Source organism: Bos taurus, chromosome 2 (assembly GCF_002263795.3).
Source record: "Bos taurus isolate L1 Dominette 01449 registration number 42190680 breed Hereford chromosome 2, ARS-UCD2.0, whole genome shotgun sequence".
In the NCBI taxonomy this organism is placed as follows: domain Eukaryota; kingdom Metazoa; phylum Chordata; class Mammalia; order Artiodactyla; family Bovidae; genus Bos; species Bos taurus.
In genome coordinates, this window is record NC_037329.1 from 115,282,255 (window position 1) to 115,301,072 (window position 18,818).

The 18,818-nt window shown below is 41.1% G+C and overlaps 1 protein-coding gene across 3 annotated transcripts in view; it reads right to left on the reverse strand.

The window, feature by feature from the left end:
- Nucleotides 1-18,818, reverse strand: part of COL4A4 (collagen type IV alpha 4 chain) — a 158,200-nt gene that overhangs the window by 122,689 nt on the left and 16,693 nt on the right. For all 3 annotated transcript variants that reach the window (XM_059879104.1, XM_024981740.2, NM_001435192.1), the window contains exons 3-4: nt 18,037-18,079; nt 9,985-10,062 (exon numbers count right to left, since the gene is read on the reverse strand). In XM_059879104.1, the coding sequence (XP_059735087.1) occupies nt 9,985-10,062; nt 18,037-18,079 (121 nt within the window). The remainder of the gene's footprint in view (nt 1-9,984; nt 10,063-18,036; nt 18,080-18,818) is intronic.

Genomic DNA, 18,818 nt, shown 5'->3' on the forward strand with positions numbered 1-18,818 from the left:
CCACATATCAGTATGCAAAGTGGACCCATGATCATTCCCTTATGTGCTCCTCGGCCACCCACCTCTATTCACACAGCTGTTCATATCACCCCAGGGCGTCCCGTGGGCTCCCCGCCCCACCTGGAGTCTCCTCCTTCCTACCCATCTGCCTCCCAAATATTCTCAACACCCACGCTCTTCCCCTCCACGCTCGCCCCTTTGCTGAGCCACCATGACCTCCCACCAGGGTGACTACAGTAGCCTCCTGACAGGTTTTCCCTAAAATTCTCCTCACCCCTCCTCACCTTCACTATATTCTCTGAAGAGCAGCCAGCATGTTCTTATAAATCCAACCTGTGTCTACTCCTCCGAACATCTTTCAAAGCCTTTCCTATCCTTCAGGATAACCCATATCTGGTTTCTCAACTGCATCCTTTACCACTCACTCCCTCACCTACATGGTCAAAACTTGCTGGCCACCTCATGGCCTATCCAACACACCTGCCCATCTCCTTCTCACTTCAGGGCCTAAGTAGGGGCTGTTGTCTCTGCCCAAACACTTACAGCGGTTTGAAGTGTGGCCACAAAAAGATACGTTTATGCCCTAAGCCTGGAACCTGTGGATATTGCCTTGGGTGGCAAAAGATGTAATAAACCTATGGATTTTGAGAGGATTATTTTTGTTCTGTGTTATCCAGGTGGGTCCTAGAGGCCATTACATGTATCCTTATAAGAGGGACATGGACGAAGATTTGGTCCAGACACACAGGGGAGGAGGTGATGTGATGATGGAGGCAGAGACTGAAGTGATGTAGCCACAGGCCAGGGCTGGAAGAGGCAGAGAATGGGTCTCCATCTTGCCTATGGGGAGAACACACCATTCTTCCCCTAGGCCATCGCTGGGTGACCTCTGTTTCCACCAGGTCCAAGATATCCTGGCACTGTCCACCATGCACACATAGGCTTCTGTGCAAAGCCAAGTTAGGGCACTAGATTATCCACCCAGGGAGGAAGAAAGGGTCTTTGTCTATTCTTTTCCCTGATGCGTCTGAAACACCCAGACCACCCCACATCTGGCACTCATCAGGCACCCAGGAGGAACGGCTGGAAGGTGAGTCTGTCTTGCTAGATGGACTCCCAGCTCCAGGCCACAGGGACCCACCTCTTTACCCCCAAGGCCTCACAGCCTTCTCAAACGCCTGGCACATGGTGAATTCTCAATGGCTGTTTGCTGAATGAATGGAAGAAATCGTTGTTGCTGTTGTTCAGTCACTCTGTTGTGTCCGACTCTTTGAAACTCCATGGACTGCAGCACGCCAGGCTTCCCTGTCCTTCCCCAGTTTGCTCAAACTCATGTCCACTGAGTCAGTGATTCCATCCAATCATCTCATCCTCTTGCCCCCTTCTCCTCTTGCCTTCAATCTTTCCCAGGATAAGGGTCTTTTCCAGTCAGTCAACTCTTTGAATCAGGATTCAAAGGCCAAAGGATTGGAGCTTCAGCTTCAGCATCAGTCCTTCCAGTGAATATTCAGTGTTGATTTCGTTTAGGATTGACTGGTTTGATCTCCTTGCAGTCCAAGGTACTCTCAAGGGTCTTCTCTAGCACCACAATTCTAAAGCATCAATTCTTCAGTGTTCAGCCTTCTTTATGGCACAGAAGGAATGAATGGCTAATAACTGAGTGATTTGCAAATTCACACATGTGTGACAGAGGATTGGGGAAAAAAAAAACCAGCACTTGAAAACACAGCTGTTTCCCTGTGGACTTCTTAGTAACTTATAGAAAGTGGCATGTGAAAGGAGAAATACAATTTTCTCTCTTAAAAACTCTGTAATTCACTTTAACTAATTTAGTCACATGCTACCTTGGTGCAAAACAGCTGTTCTCGTAGTCACAAACTCTGCTCCCGTGTTCCTGTGTGGAAGATGCCCTGCGTGGAAACGCACCTTATTTCTTACCACCACCACCAAGGCCGACTCCACTTTGGTAATGACCTTGATCCTCTCAAGTTCAGCCTAGTCCCACATTTGCTGAGCTCTGCGCCCGCCTGGCCACGGTTCACGCTGGGTCGCAGAGCTCAGCAATCATCGTTGCTATGGGACTGAGCTGAGCGTGTGCGCACACACACACACACACACACACACACACACACACACACACAGGATTGAACTCCACCCAGGAGACCAAGGGCACGGCTATAAAACACCGCCCATTTAATGAGGTGACTGACTGGGGCAGACCTACCAAAATCTACCTTCAGACCCAACCTGTCACTGGAGTTTCTTGATGAGGTTTCATGCAGTTATCCCGTTTGGTAAATAATAGAGGCAAATTATTTAATAAAAGTAGAGGGAAAATATAGGCTTGCTTTCCTTTTTCAAGCACAAACGTTGGGTTTAAAGAGCGAGATCGTCAGCATACTGAAAGCCATGCTAATTAGCTGGAGTTATTCCTCTGGATTGTTTAGTTGCTAAGTCGTGTCTGACTCTTTGCAACCCTGTGGACTGTAGCCCACCAGGATACTCTCTCCGTGGGATTCTCCAGGCAAGAACACAGGAAAGGGATGCCATGTCCTTCTCCAATTCCTCTATATACACGAGTGCTAAGTCACTTCCTGTCTGACTCTTTGCAACTCTATGGACTTTAGACTGCCAGACTACTCTGTCCATGGGATTCTCCAGGCAAGAATACTAGAGTAGGTTGTCAAACCCACCTCCAGGGGATCTTCCCAGCCCAGGGATCGAATCCACATCTCTTATATCTCCTGCATTGCCATGTGGGTTCTTTGGAATAACCTGGGAAGCCCCATTCCTCTATGTCAGATCAGATCAGTCGCTCAGTCATGTCCGACTCTTTGTGACCCCATGAATCGCAGCACGCCAGGCCTCCCTGTCCATCACCAACTCCCGGAGTTCACTCAGACTCACGTCCATCGAGTCAGCGATGCCATCCAGCCATCTCATCCTCTGTCGTCCCCTTCTCCTCCTGCCCCCAATCCCTCCCAGCATCAGAGTCTTTTCCAATGAGTCAACTCTTCGCATGAGGTGGCCAAAGTACTGGAGTTTCAGCTTTAGCATCATTCCCTCCAAAGAAATCCCAGGGCTGAATCTCCTTCAGAATGGACTGGTTGATCTCCTGGCAGTCCAAGGGACGCTCAAGAGTCTTCTCCAATACCACAGTTCAAAAGCATCAATTCTTCAGTGCTCAGCCTTCTTCACAGTCCAACTTTCACATCCATACATGACCACAGGAAAAACCATAGCCTTGACTAGACGGACTTTGTTGGCAAAGTAATGTCTCTGCTTTTGAATATGCTATCTAGGTTGGTCATAACTTTCCTTCCAAGGAGTAAGCATCTTTTAATTTCATGGCTGCAGTCACCATCTGCAGTGATTTTGGAGCCCAGAAAAATAAAGTCTGACACTGTTTCCACTGTTTCCCCATCTATTTCCCATGAAGTGGTAGGATCGGATGCCATGATCTTCGTTTTCTGAATGTTGAGCTTTAAGCCAACTTTTTCACTCTCCACTTTCACTTTCATCAAGAGGCTTTTGAGTTCCGCTTCACTTTCTGCCATAAGGGTGGTGTCATCTGCATATCTGAGGTTATTGATATTTCTCCCGGCAATCTTGATTCCAGTTTGTGTTTCTTCCAGTCCAGCGTTTCTCATGATGTACTCTGCATATAAGTTAAATAAATAGGGTGACAATATACAGCCTTGATGAACTCCTTTTCCTATTTGGAACCAGTCTGTTGTTCCATGTCCAATTCTAACTGTGGCTTCCTGATCTGCATACAAATTTCTCAAGAGGCAGGTCAGGTGGTCTGGTATTCCCATCTCTTTCAGAATTTTCCTCTATATAGATATTGGCTATTAATGATATTATGAATAAGCTGAATGATATAAAATGATATCTCCCCTCTACCCCCAGGTCTCCCATGCCCTGTTCAGAAATATTCTTGTGCACTGACATATAGGATTCAGTCTTTTAACTTCTGTATGTTTTCCATTCTTCAAAATTTAAGGTTAATATTTATGACAAGGGGAACTACTTTAACCAGCTAAACCAGTTACAAGCTGGCAGGTGGCAGGTTGAATTGTACCAGGAAATCTGTTTAATTATTAGGCACTATGTTTGCTTTTTTTAATGCTGATGCCTTTACATGACAAAAGGACCACTCAGCCCCACAGAGTCCCCAAGGCTGAGGTCCCTTCCTGGGACCCCTCACTCAGGTCACCGGCTGTCACCTCAAGGCACCTGCATGTGTGAGCTTGGATGAGACTTCATGTATCAGACGATTCTCTGGCAGAGACACAATGAGCTAGGGAGTCGGTCCTCGGAGAAGAAAGATGCAGCAAGAAAAAGAAGACATCAGAACCAAATCACGAAGGGGTAGTGACGGACTAAATTTGCCAACTTCTCTGTTGTCACTGGAATTTGCTTCTATCAAAATGTAACATAATCGACTTACGCAAGCTTTGAGAACATGAAAATAATTGCTCTGAACCATTTATTGGGCTACAGTTATAGAGAGTACTAGAACACAGTTGTGTGAGTGATAAAGAGGTTGAATTCTAGAACTTTGTGTGCAAATCATTTAATGATAACCAAAAATGTTAACAACAGTTAAAATTTCCCAAGGAAATTTTAAGAGACTGCAAGCTCTTAGGAGTGGAAGGGACAAGTGAATGAGATTGCAGGAAAAAAATACCTGTATGTATTTTGGTGATTTAAAATTCCCAAAAGAAAGACTGGTTTGCTAATGGGTGATTTTGGTTTTCAAACCAAAAATAAACTAAGTCAGATCATGAGTTTTAAGCCATTTGCCCTTCTTATGTATAAAACTACCAAACTATAAAGTTCTATTGACTTAACAGTTACAAGACTCCCTTGAATGGAAAACAATATTTTTTTTTTCTGGAATAAAATATAGAAGGTGTCTATTATCAAGCGAGTTACTAAAGCAACCTTATAAAATATTCCATCCTGGTCTGTGATGACATGTATGTAATTTTCCCTACAAGAAGACATCCATCAAAAACACAGCTATTTCTCCTTTGAAACTACTATGCTGTGCTCAGTCGTGTCCGACTCTTTATGACCCCATGGACTGCAGCCCGCCAGGCTCCTCTCTCTGGGGGATTCTCCAGGCAAGAATACTGGAGTAAGTTGCCATTCATTTCCTCCTCCAGAAGATCTTCCCGTTAAAACTGATAAATAATAATTTGATATCATGCCCAATGGTATGTCATTAATATCCATAAAGAGGGACTATGGGGTTTGGGGAAATGTTATACAGAGTCACAAAATATTTTAGAAGCCAATTAAATTACTGTCATATGTGAAAATTTATGCCCATATCAGAACCATAGGCTGTTAGGAGGACAGGACCAGTCCTTTAGTACAAACTCTTATTTCCCAGGTGAGGGCTCTGAACTCCCCCCAAAACCAAAGTGGTAATTCCCAGTGTCCTACCCTCAGACTCGAGGTCTTTCCAGGATGCTACTAAACCTTCAAAAGATCTAAATACAGCAATGGCCATGTTCCCTTCTGTGGCTCAAAGTGCTTATTTCTGGTTCTCCCTGATATTCACAAAAAACTCTAAACTCGGTGAGATGCTCACTTACTAACAGGTTCACATGTTGCCTGTAAAAAGACTCGGAGGAGAGACTTCCTGCTAATTCTATTCCCATTTCCCTTGGACGTGGCAGGCCTTCCCACATACACGCTGCTTGTGCCCTGGCTACCCACTCAGACTCCCAAATCCTGTCCAGGCTCAAATCTGAATTTTAAGCTACTGATTTAAGTGTGTTAACTACCTATTAGGTGCCATCTACTGTGATCATCTCAAAGAAATACCTCCAAAAATGACTCTCAGCTCTTGAGGAGAAACTAATGTAGGCAGCTTATTTTTCTAGAGCATCCACTATGAGCCAGGAACCAGCATAAACATTTTGCATGTGTCCTTTACAACCACTTCTTAGGAGAACATGCTTACAATCTAATCAGGAAGGTCAGACACATCCACAGTTGAACCCAGAGCTATAGGTCAGAGCGCAAAAAGCATCCCAGAGGGAACCAAGTTGCCCTTAGGGGGCCATCTGCACTGTCTGGGGCCAGGCAGGAGACACTGTGAGGGGTGGAGTCTCTCCTGAGTTCCTCTGGGGAGGGCGGAAAAGATGGAGAGTGAGCGGAAGTGGGGAGGCATCCCAGAAAAGGGGAGAGGGCATGTGTCATAAAATCAATAAATATTGAGTGATTGCTTTCAGGTTGTGAATCCCTGGATGCTTTATTATGCTGCTTCTAGAGCCAACTCATTGGAAAAGACCCTGATGCTGGGAAAGATTGAAGGCAGGAGGAGAAGGGGGCGACAAAGGATGAGATGGCTGGATGGCACCACTAACTCGATGGACATGAGTTTGAGCAAGCTCTGGGAGTTGGTGATGGACAGGGAAGCCTGGCGTGCTGCAGTCCACAGGGTCGCAAAGAGTTGGACACGAGTGAGTGATTGAACAACAACAAACAAAAAGTTTTTCAGTATTATCTAAACGGTCCATAATAATTGTATATGAATATTACAATAAAAACCCCTATAATCATTAAAAAAAAATAAGGTAGAGGAGTGGGAATATTTAGATTGTGTTTGAGGGACAGTGAGCGACCCAGCTGATGCAGTGGGAGACGGTCCAAGGGGAGGTGATGGTGATTACTGATGAGAACACATGTGGGAGCTGGACTGTGAGCCTCCAGCAATGCAGGGGTGAGACTGAAGGAGCCCCCTCAGTTCCTGCCCTTAGATTCCTCCAAGTTCAGTTCAATCCAATGGCTCAGTTGTGTCTGACTCTTCCAGACCCCATGGACCGCAGCACACCAGGCCTCCCTGTCCATCACCAACTCATGGAGTTTACTCAAACTCATCTTCATTGAGTCGCTGATGCCATCCAACCATCTCATCCTCTGTTGTCCCCTTCTCCTCGTGCCCTCACTCTTTCCCAGCATCAGGGTCTTTTCCAATGAGTCAGTTCTTCACATCAGGTGGCCAAAGTATTGGAATTTCAGCTTCAGTATCAGTCCTTCCAATGAACACCCAGGACTGATCTCCTTTAGGAAGGACTGACAAAATGTGGTCTACTGGAGAAGGGAGATGCATCCCAACTCCACCTCAAACCCCAGCTTCTGTCTACACTGAAACTCTCACCCAGCCTGGCTCCCCAACCCTTACTATAGACACAGCAGCTTTGATTTGGGGCTGGACAAACCACTCAGTCAGCCATTCAACCAGAAGAGGCATCACTTCCCTCTTAGGAAGGCCCTGCTGTTCCACTCGGGGGCTGTGCCACGTTGGAAAGCGCTTCAACCCTCGTAATTCAGCTTATTCCTGTTTCTATCGCCCACCTTGAGCTGTCACTGCGGTGACTGGAGAGAGTGGCTGGCCGCCTCCCAGACCTCTTCCCGGTTACGCACAAGCCACGCTCCCAAATTCCTAGCTAGAGAACGTCGCCAGCGCCTCACAGCCATCATCAGGGATCCATCTGTGCCAGGAAGGGCAGAGGTTGACCGGTGTTCCACACACAGCTCTTCTCGACCACCCAGAAACTGGGACAAAGACAGCAGTGCATGAAGACAGAGGCCCACCCCCACGAGCCCTCCTGACCCACCTCGCTGAAGGTCTGGTGATCAGAGACAAAAACGCCTGTGATGGCTCCACAGCCCAAGGACACGGAAGACAAAGCACCAAGGGAGCAAATATAAGGGAACCCAGGCTTGGGCAGATTCAAGCGGCCATGGGGGCTCCTGAATATTAGGATGAGAACTGGTGTTTGAACCCACGTGCCATTCTCTTCTCCTGGACCACGGGGCAGATGCTGGGACTGAGACCAGACATCTGGAAGTAGTCCCTGCTCCTTCCTCGTGAAAGTAAAAGTGTTAGTTGCTCAGTCGTGTCTGACTCTCTGTGACCCCGTGGAGGTCCCTGCAGCCCGCCAGGCTCCTCTGTCCATGGGATTCTCCAGGCAAGAATACAGGAGTGGGTTACCATTTCCTTCTCCAAGGGGTTTTTCTGACCCAGGGATCGAACACAGGTCTCTTGTATTCAGGCAGACCCTTTACTGTTTGAGCCACCAGGGACACCCACCCCTTCCACATTTAACCAAGTTATTTAAAACTCTTGGAAATCCAGGGTTCCCCGTATTGACCAATGGACATAATAATCCTTCTAGCCTCAGAACTTCTGTGGACTGAGAGCAGGATTTCTCAACATCGGTGCTACCGGCATTTGAGGATGGATCCTTCTTTGATGGGGGCTGTCCTCTGCATTGTAGATATCAAGCGATCATGGCCTATGAACCACTGGAGCCAGGAGCACCACCACTCGTCCATGCAGGTGTGTCAGTAAAAAGAGAAAATGTTTCCAAACATCATTAAGTCAGGACCACACCTACCCGGTCTCACCTTTGTTCTGTGGTGTTCCCATCCCATTCCTGCCATGGAGCTGATCCCTCCACTTCTCTTGGACCTCAAGCTCCAAGGGTCTTAAAATCTTGGCTTGCAATCTTGGCACGTTTACATGGACAACCTCATAAAAACATGAGGCTTTTTTTCTGACTATTGGGTCCACTGACATGAAAAAAGCTAAAGCATTTCTCAGGCTGCTCATTTTTAGGGTCCTAACTTTGCTTTCTGGCAAATGTGTTTTCAGATTTTATTGTGGGGACTTCCCTAGTAGTCCTGTGCTTAAGACTTCACCCTACAATGCAGGGGGTACGGGTTCAATCCCTGGATGGGGGAGCTAGGATCCCATGTGCCTCACAGCCATAAACACATTAAACAGAAGCAATACTACAATAAATTCAATGAAGACTTTAAAAAATAAATAAATCATAAAAGTGGCTGGGGAAAAAGCTCAAGATAGATTCTGATCACCAAAAGTTGTGATGTATTGGAGAAGAAACAAACCAGTTCAAGCAGAAAGGGATTTTCCATAACTTAAGCTCAACAAGGAAGCTGGTTACAGCAAAGGACTTGACAAAGGAACCACACACATATTGTATGACTACTGTGTGAAGATAAAGGAATACTGTGGGGGAAATATACAGTCCTTTCTCTCAGAAAGATGATATTTTGGATCCTGGTGGACTGATCTTTATGGAATTGTGTTTTTTGAGCATCACACACAGCCTTATTGGATCCATCTGGACACATTTCAAAAATCACTGATCTGACTCAAAATTGTCTAAAACTTCTGAAATATTCTTTTCTTGTAATACTGTGGGAGTGTTTTAAACCAATGGGATAGTTTGATCTAATAGTCCCAGCACAGGTGAATTAGTGCCTGCCAACTGCTGCTGTCAGGATATGTGAGAGAGGTTTATAAATAAATGTTCAAGAGACCCCATATACTGTAACCAAGAGGGTTATTACTGTGAATCTCAGGACAGAGAATCGAGTGTGGTCATCAAAAGCACTGTGGACTTGAGCAGGGCGCTCAGTTGTTCTGTGCTGATGTCTTTGGCTCTGCAAAGATGGCACCATAAGATGGGAAGAGAGTTATTGTGAGGGATCAGTGAGCTAAAGCATTTTGAGCACGTCAGACCAGTGCCTGGCACATAAGGAGTATGTGATAATTGCAACTATCACTTTGATTACGGAACACTATTCCACAAGGTTATAAAGACGTCCAAGAGTCATGCAGTCAAATGTCTAGAAATACTTCTTTAAACAAAGTTAAGTGGGTTTTTTTCTTAACTCACTGCAGTATTAATACTTCGCAACTAGTGCTTTTAAAACATGAATATCAATATGGTGACCCAGAGTGGGCTGTGTACACCAGGACCCTTTCTGTACAAAGTGATTCAACAATAACATATTGATGACAGTGGATAAAATGCTGGGTGGAAGATCTCTAGAGCTTATTCATCTTGCATAATAGAAGCTTTACGCCCTTTGATTAGTAATTTCCCATTTTCCCCTCCCACCACCCATGCTAAATTTCACATGACTCACCCGAGATCCCTTTTCAGGAAAGCACTGGCAAAGAGAGCAATCTCTTCCTCCACAGAGACCAATAAACTTCTTTCCACCCTAGAAAGTGAAGCATTGATTTAGTTGACCGGTATTCATCACCTAGCTGGGTACATGATATATACATTAAGACAAGTACTCTTGGTTTTTCTAACTCATGAGAAGTTCACAGTACAGTTTTATCTCTGAGTCTCTGGAAAGACTAATACTGATATACAAAAAGGCAAAGAACTTACACTGTGGCTTGATAATCAATGTGTTGATGAATTTGGAGTTTGGGATTGACATATATATGCTACTGGTACTATGTATAAAATAGATAACTAGTGAGAACCTACTTTGTAACTCAGGAAACTACTCAGTGCTCTGTGGTGACCTAAATGGGAAGGAAATCCGAAAAAGAAGGGATACATGTATACATATAGCTGATTCACTTTGCTGTACAGCAGAAACTAATAAAACATTGCAAAGTAACTATACTCAAAAATAATTAATTAAAAAAATTTTTTTAAAGAGTTGATGATTATGTGAGCGAATAAAAGTTTACATGAGCTAGGATTTTTTTTTAAAAGACCTCCTTTGAAGTCATTTATGTTTAACCAGAAACTTCTATGATTTGTCTCTCTTGGTAAGAGTTTGTTTATCAAGTTGTGAACAATTTCAGAATGTTAACTATGTAGCTGGGAAAACCGCACATACACCACGGTGTCTAACTTAAATTTAAGAGTGACTTTTCTTCCAAGACTCTCTTCCTGTCCCTCCAGGATCAGCTAGGGCATGCGTCCCCCAGGGAGGCCCTCATGGGTCAGCACTGCTGTCACAGTCTTGCGCTTGAATTACGAGTCTTCCTCCTACGGCTTGCTGACACCCCAAGACGGGGCTCCTCTGACGTGTCTCTCAAACCGAAAGCTTCTGAACTTGAGTAATTTGCTCCTTTTCCCCACTTCTAGCTAGCTTTTCTACCACGCTCTTTAGAAAGTTAAATTACAACATGATCACATATTTTCTTAACTTTAACCCATCCTACACACACACACACACACACACACACACACACCCCTATGGGAAGAATCACAAACCCTCATTATGTACATGGTGAGTCTTCAGTCACTTAAATACAAAAGTATAGTCATAGGAATGGTGTCCATAGGAGATCCTTAATGACAGCCAGAATGGCATTCCTGCAGTGAAAACACACTGAGCATTGATTCGTTCATGGTGGTCTGGGCTGCATGTTGAGAGGGAAGAGGTGGTTTATCAGCTCTCGGTGCTGGGAACTGAGAGTATGGACAGGACCACGTGCATCCTGATAAGTCGCTTCAGTTGTGTCCAACTCTTTCATGGACTGTAGCCCACCAGGCTCCTCTGTCCATGGGAAGAACACTCGAATGGGTTGCCATGCCCTCCTCCAGGGGATCTTCCTGACCCAGGGACTGAACCTGTGTCTCTTGCATCTCCTGCATTGGCAGGTGGGTTCTTTATCACTCGTGCCATCTGGGAAGCCCCAGATAGGGCCACACACTTCTATAATTAATAGATCTTTTAAAACTAACAACAGTGTAAACTTTAGCCTTTATTTTTTTTTCTTTTTTTTTTCTTTAATAGAAAATTATTTAATTAGTATACATGTGTTCCCCATCCTGTAACTTTAGCCTTTAGACCAACACATAACGGGGAAACATCATACAACTGAACCAATACATACTGTTCTCTTTTTTAAAATTGGGGTATATTTGCTTTACAATGATGTTGCTTTAGTTTCTGCTGTATGACAAAGTGAATCAGCTATCAGTCAGTTCAGTAGCTCAGTCATGTCCGACTCTTTGTGACCCCATGGACTGCAGCACACCAGGATTCCCTGTCCATCTTCAACTCCCGGAGCTTGCTCAAACTCATGCTCACTCCACTGAGTCAGTGATGCCCTCCAACCATCTCATCCTCTGTAGTCCCCTTCTCCTCCTGGCCTCAATCTTTCCCAGTCTTTTCCAATGAGTCAGTTCTTCGCATCAGGTGGCCAAAGTACTGGAGCTTCAGCTTCGGCATCAGTCCTTGCAGTGAATCAGCTATATGTATACATACATCCCCTTCCTGTGGCTTTCCCACTGCCTCTTCCCATTCCCGCCCCCTCCAGGTCACCACAGAGCACGCAGCTGAGCTCCTTGAGCTATGTAGCAGGTTCCCACTAGCTATCTGTTTTATATATGACAGTGCACATTCGTCAATCTCAATCTCCAATTCATCCCCTCCCCTGTGTCTATGTGTCTCTTCTCTATGTCTGCATCTCTATTCCTGCCCTGGAACTAGGTTTATCTGTACCACTTCTCTAGATTCCACGTATATGCATTAATACAAAAAACTTGTTTTTCTCTTAGGGACCTAATTAAGCTTAAAAGATTCTGCACAGCAATATGCACAGTTCAGATAGAAGATATGTATATACATAAATATACTATACATAAACATACAAACACACTTATGTAAAACATACATGAGTATACAGGTATACGTATGAAATGCACAAATGTATACATATCCCCTTCATTACATATACATGTGCAAAAGTATACAGCCCCATATACATACACAAGTGTATATGTATATGTGATGTGAGGGCAAGGAGTCTAAGTGGCATATTTTTCTTTTCAATCATACGATTAAGACCTCTTTTTTCTTGAAAAATATGCTCAGAAACAATAAAATATTTTGATTAATCATTAATTAAAAATATATTTTTATAAACATAACTCTTATGGGTCATTGAAAAATACATAAAAATTTGAATCTTGACAAGAGCTAAGGAATTAGATAATTTAAGTTAAAAAATGTAATTGAAGTTTCAGAAACATATACCTCTTGAGCTTTGGGTAACACTGTTATCTATGAATGCAGAAATGTTAAGTTCAAAACCCTGATAAGGTAAAAAAAAAAATCAAATGCTCAGGGCCAGGTCAGGACAGCATGAAAGCACTTAAAATAACTATTCTGAACATTTGGGTTCATTTAAGGTTGGGATGTGTTCGGTGAAATACCAAAACAACCAGAGAAAAAAGAAGGTCAGTTGATTAGATGGTTTGATAATAGAGGCAAGTTTGTTATTTTTTAAACTTTATTACGCTAATATTACGGAGATGTTTGTAGAAAAATTACATTTCAGAGAAGAATCAGTTTAAAGTAGATTAGTAGAATTCTAATAAAGAAACACATATAAAACTTTTTTTTGCTTTTATACAAAAGGTATATTTCTTTGTACCTTGCTTTTCTCACTTATGTCTTCAAAGTCATTCCGAATTACTGCATATGGCTACCCATTAAACAAAGTATTGGGTTGGCCAAAAAGTTCGCTTGGGTTTCTCTATAACATCTTACAGAAAAACCCAAGTGGACTTTTTGGCCAACTCAATATTATAACTTATTTAGCTAGTCTTTATTAATGGACATTTAATTATCTCCCCTCTTGCTTCTGAATGCTACCTTTAAACTAATATTCTTGTGCATATATATTCATCCATGTCAGAATAAATATATACGATAAATTTCAAATAGGGAAATTGCTATGTCAATAGGCACATGCATTTAAAATCCTGATAGATGATGCCAAATTGACTTTCCACGGAGATTTTATCAATTTATATCTCTATCTTTAAAATCCATCTACAGTACAGTCTCGCTCTGGGGAAATGTCTAGAATCTCTGCACACCAGAAGCTGGCAGGAAGAGCCAAGATAGAATAATCTTTGTTCAGGTGTTATATGCACTCATACGAAACATAAAGAAGTAAAGGATGTACAATTTAGCACTCTATAGACTTTTATAATAGAAAAAAAGAACATAATACAAAAGAAACTTTAAAAAGTCAGGTAAGAGGACAAATAATCCACAAACATATATTTCAGTGTGTTTTGGTTCATTATTTGAGGTGATGCTCTGAAATGCCTGTGAACTAAGCTGGGCAGGTTTTATCAAGCCCACTTCCCATTGGAGAAAACTGAGTCTTGAATAGGTTATGAGATGAATCACTGGCAGAGGAACCCAGGGCATCCTATTCTTTAATGCATGTGCTTTCTGCTCCCGACTAAAAGATAAAGGAGAATGAATGGCAACTTTCTATTTTGATTCACTTTGAAAAGACCTATGATAACTTGAATCACAGAAGCTGGACTGGATAGGTCCAAGCTACAGGATGGATAGACAGAGATGTATTTATTAGCATGATTTAAACCAGTCTGACTGTCTCAAGATCAACCTGAATACAGACTGCCTCCAATAGGATTTCCTAGATGTGTCTGAAGTTGGGTTTAATCACTTAGACTCTCTAGAGAGGAGCAGAACAGAATGTTCAAGGCTTATCCTTTTCCTGAGTTAAAATGTTCAAATTTAATTTTATACTTCTTGATTTAATCTTGTAATGGCCCAGCTGCTTCCTTCTGCCCTCTGAAAAAAGTTTTGAAAAAATAGTTCTGTTATAAAACAAAGAAATGTCTAATACCTAGGCAATTTTGTACTAGTCTTGATGGTAGGATATAAAAGAAATCTTATAGCCCATTTAATCCAACACTTCCTTTTTACAAATGAGAAAAAAAGCCCCAGAGAGTGACTTGTTTACAAGTATAATAAAGAAATAACAACAAACAAAACCCAAAGGTAGCTGAAGGAAAGAAATGTAAAGATCAAAACTGAAATAAATGAAATAGAGACAAGAAAACAATAGAAAAGATCAATGAAACTGAAAACCGGTTCTTTGAAAATGTAAACAAAATTGAGAAACCTTTAGCCAGACTCATCAAGAAAAAAAGGAGAGGGCTCAAATCAGTAAAATTAAAAATGAAAAAGAAGTCACAACTGACACACCAACAAAGGAGCGTAAAAGTCTACTAGAGGCCAATAAATTGCGCAACTTGGAAGAAATGGATAAACTCTTAGAAAGGTACAATCTCCCAAGACTGAACCAGGAAGAAATAGAAAATATGAAACATCAATTGCATGTACTGAAATTGAATCTGTGACTAAAATAATTTCAACAAACAAAAAGTCCACAACCAGATGGCTTCACAGGGAAATTCTACCAAACATTCAGAGAAGAGATGACACCTGTCCTTCTGAAACTATCCCAAAACATTACAGAGGAGGAAACACTTCTGAACTCATTCTATAAGGCCACCATCACCCTGATATCTAAACCAGATGAAGATATCACAAAAAATTAAATTATAGGCCAATATCTCTAATGAATATAGATGCAAAATTCTCAACAAAATACCAGCAAACCAACTCCAACAATATGTTAAAAGGCTTACATATCATGATCAAGTGGGATTTATTTATCCAAGGAATGCAAAGATTTTTCAAGATCTGCCTGCAAATCAACCAATGTGATAAACCCCATTTACAAATTGAAGAATAAAAACCATATGATTATCTCAATAGATGTAGAAAAAGCTTTTGATAAAATTCAGCATCCACTTATGAGCTTAAAAAAAAATCTCCAAAAAGTGGGCATAAAGGGAACATACTTCAAGATAATAAAGGTCATATATGACAAACCCAAAGCTAACATCATACTCAATGGTGAAAACATGAAAATATTTCCTTTAAGATCAGGAACAAGACAAGCATGCCAGTGCTTGCCACTTACACCTAATACAGTTTTGACAGTCCTGTCACAGCAATCAGAAAAGAAAAATAAATAAAAAGAATCCAAATTGGAAAAGAAGAAATAAAACTGTCACTGTTTGTATATGACATGATACTATACATAGAAAATCATAAAGATGTCACCAAAAAACTATGAATTTAGTAAAGTTATAGGATAAAAATCAACACAGAGAAAAATCTCTTGCATCCCTATACATTAACAACAAAATATCAGAAAGAGAAATTAAGGAAACAATCCTGCTTACCATTATATCAAAAAGAATAAAATGCCCAGGAGTAAACCTACCTGAAAAGGCAAAAATACCTGTACTCTGAAAACTATAAGACACTGATGAAAGAAATCAAAGACAACACAAATAGATGGAAAGATATATCATGTTCTTGGATTGCAAGCATCAATACTGTTAAAAGAAACCACACTAATCAAGGCAATCTACAGATTCAATGCAATTCCTATCAAATTATCAATGGTATTTTTTCACAGAACTAGAACAAATTTTTTTTTTTAATTTGTATGGAAACACATAAAACCCTGAATAGCCAAAACAGTCTTGAGAAGAACAGAGCTGGAGGAATCATGCTCCCTGAATTCAGGTTATACTACAAAGTGACAATAATCAAAACAGCATGGCACTGTCACAAAATCAGACATATACATCAAAGGCACAGGATAGAAAGTTCAGACATACAATCATGAACTTACGGTCAATTAATCTACAACAAGAATACACAATATAGAAAAGAGAATCTCTTCAATAAATTTTACTGGGAAAACTGGACAGCTACATGTAAAAGAATGAATTGAGAACATTCCCTAACACCATGTACAAAAATAAACTCAAAACGGATTATTGACCTAAAAAGACAGGATAGTATAAAACTCCTAGATGAAAATATAGGCAGAACTGTCCTTGACATGAGTTGCAGCAAAATTTTCTTGGATCCGTATCCTAGAGTAATGGAAATAAAAACCAAAATAAACAAATGGGACCTATTTAAACTTAAATATTTTATATATCAAAGGAAACCATAAACAAATCGAAAAAAACAACCTACTGGCTGGGAGAAAATATTTATAAATAATGCTACCAATAAGGGATTAATTTCCAAAATAGACAAAGAGCTCATACAGCTTAATACAAAAAAAAAAAAAACCCTAGCAACCAAAAAAAAAAAAATGGGTAGAAGACCTAAATAGACATTTCTCCAAAGAAGATACACAAGTGGCCAACAGGCATATGAAAAGATGCTCAATATCACTAATCATTAGAGAAATGCAAATCAAAACTACAATGAGGTATCACCTCACACCAGTCAGAATGGCCATCATCCAAAACCCTACAAATAATAGATGCTGGAGAGTGTGTGGAGAAATGGGAATCTTCCTATATTGCTGTTGGGAATGCAAATTGGTGTAGGCAGTATGAAGAACAATATAGAAGTCCCTAAAAAACTGAAAATAGAGTTACTATGCAATCCTGCAACCCCAATCCTGGGCATATATCCAAAGAAAACTCTAATTCGAAAAGACAAATGCAAAAAAATATTCACAGCAGCTCTGTTTATGATAGCCAAGACATGGAATCAACCTAAATGTCCATCAACAGATGAATGGATAAAGAAGATGTGATATTATATGCACATATATATATATACACATATATATAATGAAATGTGTGTGTATATATACATACACATAATGGAGTATGTATATGGAGAAGGAAATGGCAACCCACTCCAGTGTTCTTGCCTGGAGAATCCCAGGGACGGGGGAGCCTGGTTGGCTGCCGTCTATGGGGTTGCACAGAGTCAGACACGACTGATGCGACTTAGCAGCAGCAGCAGCAGCAATGGAATACTACTCAGCCATAAAAAAAGAATGAAATAATGCCATTTGCAGCAACATGGATAGAGATTATCCATGAAGTAAGTGAAGCTAAGTTAAGTAAGTCAGAGAGAGAAAGATAGCATATGATCTCACTTACATGTGGAATCTAAAAAAATGATACTAATGAACTCATTTACAAAACAGAAATAGATTCAGAGACATAGAAAGCAAACTTATGGTTACCAAAGGTGTGGGGGAGATAAATTAGAAGTTTGGGATTAACATAAACACATCATTATACCTAACATAAACAACAAAATTTTACTGTATACCACAGGGAACTATATTCAATATCTTGTGATAACCTATAATAGAGAAGAATCAAGAGGCAGATAGATAGAGATATATAACTGAATCATTTTTCTTTTAGTTCTGAAATTAACACAACATTGTAAATTATACTTCAATTTTAAAAAATGGTTTAAGACAGTATAATAAAAGTAATGCATTCAGTAAATTTTCAACATGGAATCAGAGCTCATTAATGGACTTACCCCATATGCATATTGTACAGAAAACAAAATAAGTATGAGTGACCTACAAGAAAACAAAAATGCAGATTAATTTAAACTGTTGGGTTTTGTGCAAAACAAACTAAAAAGCAAAAGGACATAGGAATTAACTCCAGAAAGATTTTTTTTTTTTTAGTTTCTAATAGGCTACTATGACCAATTGATGGTCATCAGTGACCAGATAAACGTTACCCTCTCTCCAGATAGCATCACCATATTTCCTCTTTTTAATCAATCAAGAAGTATGCACACCCTTTAATATGGCCCTCACTGTGCTGGGTACCATAGGGACACTGGGAAGGTGAGACTTGGATGGATAGATACGTGAAGGGAGATGACTCTCAGAATAAAAACTAGAGGAGAGCAGGAAGCAAGCAGCTTTGCCCAGGAACTACTGCAAAGATTAAGGTATTCTGGATGCTGTTAAGTGGGAACAACCAGAAGGAGAGAGAATGGAAGAAACCTAACTGGGCTGAGGAGATGATTTGGGAAACAGTATGGAAAAAGCCTCCTTCCCATCACCCTCTCTTCCTTCATTGCTCATCAATACGTGTTCATCAGCTTCAAATTTTTCCATATTTTTCACTATTTAACATTTCCCTGTCATAACTCCCAATATTTTTGTAGTCACTTTGAACAATCTCATTCTATTAATAGTTTGCTACTGCTGCTGTAGCACATGACCACAAACTTGGTGACATAAAACAACAAAAATTTATTTTCTTATCATTCTAGAGGCCAGAAGTCTGAAATAGGCCTCATTG